The sequence below is a fragment of the Oncorhynchus kisutch genome, unplaced genomic scaffold (assembly GCF_002021735.2).
Source record: "Oncorhynchus kisutch isolate 150728-3 unplaced genomic scaffold, Okis_V2 scaffold1170, whole genome shotgun sequence".
Lineage (NCBI taxonomy): Eukaryota > Metazoa > Chordata > Actinopteri > Salmoniformes > Salmonidae > Oncorhynchus > Oncorhynchus kisutch.
In genome coordinates, this window is record NW_022263115.1 from 72,000 (window position 1) to 81,164 (window position 9,165).

At 41.6% G+C, this 9,165-nt stretch overlaps 1 protein-coding gene across 2 annotated transcripts in view; it reads right to left on the minus strand.

Moving 5' to 3' along the window:
- Nucleotides 1-3,468, minus strand: part of LOC109877009 (sodium bicarbonate cotransporter 3) — a 74,359-nt gene extending 70,891 nt beyond the window's left edge. For both annotated transcript variants that reach the window (XM_031817847.1, XM_031817848.1), the window contains exon 1: nucleotides 3,280-3,468. In XM_031817847.1, coding sequence (XP_031673707.1) covers nucleotides 3,280-3,426 — 147 coding nt within the window. In that variant the 5' untranslated portion in view covers nucleotides 3,427-3,468. The remainder of the gene's footprint in view (nucleotides 1-3,279) is intronic.
- Between the last annotated feature and the right edge of the window lie 5,697 nt (nucleotides 3,469-9,165).

A 9,165-nucleotide genomic window follows, 5' to 3' on the forward strand; every position in this document is an offset into this window, starting at 1 on the left:
CCTCTACTACAGTGTAATAACAGGTCAAGGGACCTCCGATCATAGAGACATCCTGAATGAGGCATGTCTGTGTGAGTCAGAGAAATTCCATTAGAGCCAATTTACATCTGATAAGATAGATGTAATTGTACAAATCATTCTGTGCATTCACTTTTCTGAAAAAGCTTTATTTTTTTTAACATTTTTTTTACACAAATGACCTTTTAGTAGACTAACGTTTGGTTTTGATTTGTCCCAGTTAAGTTCTCTAAAGCAGGGCTCTCCAACCCTAATCTAGCACACCTGAGATTCTAATAATTAGCTGGTTGATAAGAGGAATCAGGTTAGTTACAACTGGGGTTGGAGCAAAAACCTACAGGAGGGTAGCCCTCCAGGAACAGGGTTGGAGCAAAAACCTACAGGAGGGTAGCCCTCCAGGAACAGGGTTGGAGCAAAAACCTACAGGAGGGTAGCCCTCCAGGAACAGGGTTGGAGCAAAAACCTACAGGAGGGTAGCTCTCCAGGAACAAGGTTGGAGAGCCCTGCTCTAGTGTCCTTCCTGAAAGCTCTCAGGCAGAAAAGACTGGACAAGATATCAAAGTTCATGAACCCCTGGCTGTCCTCACAGAAGGGGTTGGAACTTGGAAGGCTTGGAAAACAAAGTGTTCAAATGGTAAACAGGTGATGTCATGATCATTCCATTTCCACACAGGACTAAGAACTCATTCACATTTCGCTAGCTCCTTGACATGGAAGTGTGGACTAAGAACTCATTCACATTTCGCTAGCTCCTTGACATGGAAGTGTGGACTAAGAACACAAATGCTTATCAAATGGTTCATGTCATACATTTTCAGTACAGAGGACTTGACCCCTATTATGACTTGTCTGTGACTGAGCGTGTAGCCTATGTTATGACAGTTTATGCACAAATGGTAGGCTTCTGGCTCGCTGTTCTCTCTCTCTCTCATGGTGACGAATAGAGCAGCTCCAGTGCAGTCAGGAGTGTAGCTGAACCAGGAGGGGGGAGGTCCTTGCTATTATCCTGTTAGCAGCCACAAGCTGCAAGGGGAGGTCCCAGTCCCAGAGCCCAGGGTACCAGACTGCAGTAGGGCTCAACCTGCTGAGCTCATGACTGTGTCCACCAGTCCCAGTGTGTGGGAGTGAGTTCTGACGTTCCCAGTGTGTGCCTGTGTCAGTCAGCCAGCTTTACCCCTGCCTTTGTCTGCTCAGCCCTGCCAGCACCAGAGCTGCTGAGTCTCCAGACAGACACAATGATGCTTCCTGGTGTCAAAGCTCCCTTTAGAAAGGGCTGGACATGTGCCCACTTACCCAACCATTTATGTAAACACCTTTGACCCAAATCAGAGGTGTAAAGGGTCAATTTTGTAGTATAGGATTAGCATTCACAGATTATGCCCACTACAATAAAGCAGCCTTGTGCCTGGTAATTAGCTAGTAACTAGTCAGCATATCAACAATGTCAAGAGATGGAGACTACTTCAAATCTCACAGAGTTAGTCTGATAATGCAATGTCTAGTCCAGACAGTGTCTGTAATGGAACCTTGTCTTACACGTGACAGCATTGAGCACTTCAAACTTTAAAGACAATCACCGTGATACTACATAACATGCCCTGCACGCTGTCATGTTATTGTGTTTTGTTTAGAGGTCAGGGTCCACATGCAATAAGAAAGATTTGACGCTCCAGAGTCTACACAGCAAGGAAGCATCCCACAAACATAATCAAAAAGCTCGCTAGTTCGAATACCCGAGCCAACAAGATGAAAAATCTGTCGGAAGTGCCCTTGAGCAAGGCACTTAACCTACATTTGCTCCAGGGGTAAAATACTACTATGGCTGACCCTGATAACACAATTCACTGCAATTGCACCTTGTATGTGAAAATAAAACATATTGTTTACTCAAGTGTTGACTATTTGTAAGTCTATAACAAGTCTGGTCCTGTTCTGCATCAGACCCTATAATCTAGGCCTAGGCTTACTTAGAACAAGTGGGGTTATGTTACCAGGTGGGCTATAGCCCAAAAAAAGAGCCCATGTGTGGCTGTACTGAGAAAAATGGTAATTGCATCTTTCTGTGGGCACTAACTCTGCCATTGGTTTGTTCAACAAAGCCTATAGGGGAATTGAATGGCGTTTTTGGAGGGTTTGTGGATAAACGCCGAAGGGTCTGTTGCAAACAGGTTAAGGAGATGTTATATGTTTTGTTCTATGATAGGCTTTATGAATGTCAACATCAGTTTGTGATACAGCCAAGCAATAAACATACACAGGCTGAGCGAGAGGACTTAAAGGAATAGGCTAGTTCCCTGTTAGAAAACTGTAAATCTAGATAGTATTTGGTAGGTTAACTTCATGACCACACACAGACACATGACAGAGATTGGGAAATATTGAGCCTTGATATTGAGGTGACAGAAAAAAAGGGCACAGACAATGATCAATTTGAGGCTCGCATATGTGGTCCAGTCAGCTCAACAAATTTCTGGCCCGGATATGGACTACCATCTCTCCCAACTGCACAATCGTCAGGGTCTTATTCGTTAGGACACACTAGCAAAACGTTTTTGCAACAGAAAACGATTAATGAATATGACAATGCTGAACTCGAATGTCAGGAGGAGAACAGGGAAATACCCCCGTGTGACACAGTGGTAAACTGCCTTTCAAGAGAACTCAGTATCTTCAATACAATAATTTGAGGTCAGGGATCCAATAGTGATGAATCGGTGGATTTAAACATTGAAATGTACCATAAGAAGTTTTAGCTACAGTAAACGTCCTGTAGCTACGGTAGAAGGGGAGACATGAGACATTGGGAGTCCACGAGGTGATACCCTCTGACCACCCCGGGCGGGCGCACATGTCCTCTTAACAATAAAAAGGTTTTCCTCTCAGTTTCAACACCCTCTGAATCATCGCTAGAGAGACCGACGACATATAGGCTACTTCCTGGCACACACATGGTACCCAACAACAATTACAAAGGAAAACATATGCGCATACCTATGTCTCACGTTTATACCACGTATTAAGTAACAGCAATGAAGTTGTTTCCTATTGTAAGTTAGCTAACTACATGTTTATTGTCACTTTCATCTCGATATGCCTTGGTAGCAAAGCATAAATGAACCCCCACCCCCATTTCGTACCCATTCCTTTCTCTTGAGAAATGCGCCCTCAAATGAACCGCTAGCCACCAAGCTAACAAGTAATTTCCAGAAACTTTTAAAAAGGTGAACAAAACAAAAAACGTGACCACGACTTGTTACTTACGGATGTCAAGAGGGGTCGCATCTGTTCACTGGCCTCTTCTTCCATTTGTCCAAATTTCTGTCCCCTATCCTCTGGGAGAATTTGAATATCGAATACCGAAATAACCTTTTTTGACGTGTCACCGACACTAACTCGACTGACTGGCATTTTCACTAACCTAACGTAGCGATTTTTACATACAGAGCATAACCCGCCCTATTTTGATTGACAGTGTATGTTCTCCTTTCATATCCAAGCAGCCGGTTTCCTTTGACCAATGATAAGAGTAGAAAAGACAAATGGGCGTGTATGACACGCCTATTCCGGAGGGGCTGGTGAAAGAGCAAGGATGCTGTGTTGATTGTCTGGCCATTACTTTGCGCCAAAGGTATGATGCTGTATCTGTGAACTTCATGGATTCATGGAATTCTGCCAGCAAATAACCACAAATGGTCTTCTTGTTTGGTCAAAAGCATTGTTTTACCAAAGCCATGCCAAGGCTATTGATTTAGCTATATAGCCTATCTCTGGTTTTACTGTCAATCCTTTTGGCCCATGAGTTTATCTGAAGGTAAGCAAAATAGGGAACTCATATTGGTTTTCTTATATACATTACAAGTAATGTCACTTTAACCATATCTACATGTACATACTACCTCAATCAGCCTGACTAACCGGTGTCTGTATGTAGCCTCGCTACTTTTATAGCCTCGCTACTGTATATAGCCTGTATTTTATACTGTTGTTTTATATCTTTACCTACCTATTGCCTCCCTTAATACCTTTTTTGCACTATTGGTTAGAGCCTGTAAGTAAACATTTCACCTGTTGTATTCGGCGCACGTGACAAATAAACTTTAATTTGATTTGATTTTCCAAGATTGACGTTGAATTTATTGTAAGTATGCATCCTAAAGCCACTCTAACAAGGTGCGTATGGTGGGAATCTGTCATCAGTAACTACATGTATGTGGTGCCTGTAAGGAGCTTATTAGAGATTAACTGATTCATATTCATGTAGAGTTTGCCCCCTGATGTTTGTGTTGGCAGCATAATTCTGACAGATTACCTCAATATTTCAATATTGTTCCCAAGGTTTATGTTTGAATTATTTTTTAATATATTTTTTAAACTCTGTTATGAAATATCTGCTCATAGTGGCTTACAAATAAACAATCAATTGCAGTGTCACCTCAGAGTAAACACAGCTGTTCTAAGAAAGTTAAAAGGTCAGTGCATAAAATAGGCCTACATATAAAAGTCATCTGAGCGTTTTTAGTCCCATGAAAAGACATGCATGTTTACTTTTGATCCTCATCACCATCCTCATCACCATCATCATCATCATCGCCATCCTCATTGTCGTAGTCCTCATCATCACCATCCTCATCATCATCATCATCATCCTCATTGTCGTAGTCCTCATCATCACCATCCTCATCACCATCATCATCATCCTCATTGTCGTAGTCCTCATCATCACCATCCTCATCATCATCATCGCCATCATCATTGTCGTAGTCCTCATCATCACCATCCTCATCATCATCATCGCCATCCTCATTGTCGTAGTCCTCATCATCACCATCCTCATCATCATCATCGCCATCATCATTGTCATCCTCATCGTTGTCGTAGTCCTCATCATCATCCCCATCATCGTCATCATCATCGTCATACCCATCATCGTCATCATCGTTGTCGTCATCCCCATCATCATCATTGTCGTCATCATCGTCGTAGTCCTCATCATCATCTTCCTCTCGTGGACATTGTAAACAGAGTAGTTTAGATATTGTGATATAGGGTTCCATTCCATTGCACCAGATAAGGAAAAAGAATGTCATTACATTAACCACTGATATGGAACTTCAGACGTGTCAGACGTAGATGTCCGCTGCCGCATGCATTCCCAATGATCAATCAGGATGGCAATACAAGTGTGTGTGTGTGTGATTAACAAGACTGCTGGAGGGCAACCCTCTAGGGACCAAAGGTGCAGAGTCTAAACATTGTAATCCCCTTAATTTGGTCTCAGGTTATTTCTATAGCCTGTTACTGGAAGTGATGCTGTGGCATTAGAAACGCTCACTAGGGGTTGGAGGTGACTTAATACCTGCTAGCTCTCTGAACATCAAAGGTGCCCTTAGTTGGATCAAAATTTATATTTCAGCCACCTGTTGACCCTAGTTAAAACAATTATTTAACATTTTAGGAAAAATGTAATTTCTGAACATAACATGTAAAAAAAAAGATATTGGACAAGAAAAACTGCCAGCCACGGCTCAGAGGACCATCCCTGGTTTAACATGTATGTTAACAGCCTATATGAGACAGCCTATAGGGAGGAGGTCAGAGACTGGGCAGAGTGGTGCCTGGATAACAACCTCTGCCTCAACGTGATCAAGACAAAGAAGATGATCGTGGACTACAAGAAAAGGAGGGCCAAGCACGCCCCATTCTCATCAACAGGGCTGTAGTGGAGCTGGTTGGGAGCTTCAAGTTCCTTGGTGTCTACATCACCAACAAACTATAATGGTCTAAACACACCAAGACAGTGGTGAAGAGGCACAACAACTCCTATTCCCTCAAGGAGACTGAAAAGATTTTCCATGGGTCTTCAGATCCTCAAAAAGTTCTACCTCTGCACCATCGAGAGCATCCTGACTAGTTGCATCACAGCCTGGTATGGCAACGGCTTGGCCTCCGACTGCAAGGCACTACAGAAGGTAGTGCGTACGGCCAGTACATCACTGAGGCCAAGCTTCATTATTTCCAGGACCTCTATACCAGGTGGTGTCAGAGGAAGGGCCTAAGAATTGCCAAATTACACTGCTGCTACTGTCTATTTATTATCACTTTACCTCTACCTACATGTACATATTACCTCAATTACCTCGACTAACCTGTGGCCCCGCACATTGACTCTGTACCAGTACCCCCTGTATATAGCCTCGTTACTGTTATTTTATTGTTGCTCTTTAATTATTTGATATCTTTCTATTTCATTTTGTTTTACTATTTAGTAAATACTTACTTAAGACTTATTTTTGTTAGAACTGCATTTTTGGTTAAGGGCTTATAAGTAAGCATTTCACTGTTGTATTCGGTGTGTATGACAAATATCATTTGATTTGATTTGATTTTATGATTTTGGTTGAGCCAAATCAATGTTTTAGCGTCTATCCTATGGCTCCCCCTCCTGTCTGAATAGATTCAGTAATAATTTGAAACAAAACGTGAAACATTTAAAAACGTATTTTTACCCAAATAGCATTTAAGCCTTTATTAGATTAGTTTCTGTATATTATTTCTAAACAAGCAAGTATATTATACTGCTGTACATGTTTATAACATTGCATTAAACATTTGACAACAATAATAATACAGTCATTAAGCTCACACTTGATCCAATACAATTTACTGTTAAACAGGATATGCAATGGCTCCTTCTTGGCCTGAGCTGGAGGCAACAATATCATATGACTCTACAGACTTTCAATTATATTTCAAAAACCTAATCACATTAAAAGTTGATACTGATACAAGTGTTGTACCATGTGACTAAATGAAATAGTATGTCTGATTTTTTTTACATCATACCTCAGAACAATAAATATGTAGAAAGCTCAAAAGTGTTGCAAAAATATTGCCTTGCATTCCACCCAGAACCATCTCACCCACATGGCTACTGGTCGCCATAGAGACTCCTGCCAAAGGTATAGGCCTGCAGTCACCATTCTTCAATCTCTCAGGTGAGGGAGGTCTGAGTACCTGCATGTCTTAGCCTTGACAAGTGAGCATCTTCCTGCTGACTCCTCTATCACTGATTCTTCCTACTGAATTACTGGAGCGCCACCTTGTGGATCATCAAGCCCATTGATGTTTACCATCAAATTATATTTGCAAAACTTCAGGAGAAAAGTTTCAGGCCACTCTTTCTGCGCCTCTGGGTGTCCCCCAATGAAAAAAGCTTCCTTAGGTGGACAAATACAAAATGTTTCACACCGGCCAGCTTGGAGGAAGATATGGCAATGAACTCTGGAGGATTGGGCCTGTGAAGAGAGAGTTTAAAGGTTTGATGCCATTTTAATGGCGGACAAAAAATGGTGATATTAAAGATACACTGTAAATGAGTTCTATTACATTCAACAATTCAAAATATGTGCCATTAACTCCAAACATCTGTATATTACTAGGTAATAGAGTAAGATGTTTACCTTGGAGCTCTAGGCCGATTCTTGGCCTCTCCGACAGGCCTTTGGGTGATGAGTCTTCCCCTAGCTCGCAGTGGCAGGGTTCTAGCCTGTGAACTATGCCTCCTGGTGTAACTGGGAGCCATGACGTTCCTGGATAGAGCTGCCATGGACTCCCTGTAGACAAGGCCATGTCTGGAAGATATGCTGCAGTGGTGACACGTGGCCAACTGAGAGAGAGGTAAAATAAGGGCAGAGGTCAATGTAAAAGACACTGACATAGGGGTTAGCTATTCAACGTTACAGACATGCTGAGACAATTACCAAAGAGATTCAAAGAAGGACGTTGAGGAAAGTAAGTGGGTGAGGATGATAAACAAATCATTAAAACCAGGCCACACTACTTCCTGTAATAATGAAAGTCATGTAGACCTGGTTAAAAGTAAACCAAGACCCTAGAGGCCTCTCCCCATAAAGAACACAAGGCTAAATTCAGATGTGATAACACACATGTTGGCCCTAGCCCACTGTCAATGACTTCCCTCCACCAATAGGATATCAGGACAGCTCTCTAGAGTCTGGAGAGCATCAAGCGCATCATAGCCCCACTTCTAAACCAGAACACGCTTATTTATTTTACAAGTTAATAATTTAGCAGACTCTGTTATCCAGAGTGACTTACAGATAGTACATTCATCTTAAGATAGCTAGGTGGGACAACATAGTAGGTACATTGACTCTATTGTATGTCGCACACTGGATTAAAGGCTATCATCACATTATGTTGCCCACAAATCTTCTTATGACATTTCTATGGAGAACAGTGTTTCACTCTTTCTCTGCTTAGTTTATAAAAATAGTAGCGACAATAACTTATGTTTTTATAATAACTATATGTTTTGGTTCTATGCATAGTATTTGTGTCACACATAAATTAAGCAAGGATAAACATGATACATTCAGAAACTGTTACAGTAGCCTACAGTAATATGTTGCCTCTGTGGAAAGAGAAAGACATCGCTAAATTATAAGACTAGCCCTAAATGATTCCCCTCTTCTATCAGACATTCCTTAAATTGACCATGGAAACGATAAAACAAAGTATACATTCTTTACCTAGCACAATTCAACAATCTGCTACCACACTCCCAAATGATCAACTCACAAACAATGCTTGTATCAAAGCATTGAGAGTCAACAAAGTTGTGTAAATGCCTGGAAGAGAGGAAACTCACCGAGACAAAGGCTGCCATGCTGTGCTGTTTCTGTTCTTCTTCACGAGAGTCACAATGTTGTGACAGTCCCTCTAACACAAAACGCTCTGTCATCCTACATATGGGTGGAGCCAGGGGGCGATGAAATAAATGACATCTCAGCCCACTGCTTCTTAAGGATGTCACCAGTACATGATTCCTGCCTACAGCCATAATCTATACTCTAGACTGTGGAATTAGAGTCTGAAACCACCCCCCACACCAACCAATAGGGTTGTGAACAGGCTGTCCTATTTTAACCTGAATAATCTTGGAAAGTGAACCAAGCTGTGTTACATCAACAACAATTGATTGATGTTCTGTCCGTGTTTCTGGGTTAGATAACGGGATATATCCTTTTGTGTGATTACACAACACTACAATTAATGTCAGAAAAGGACTATTACAGGGTTGATTTTCTGTCCTAAAATGTAATCTTGCCAAATATGTTTCTGATG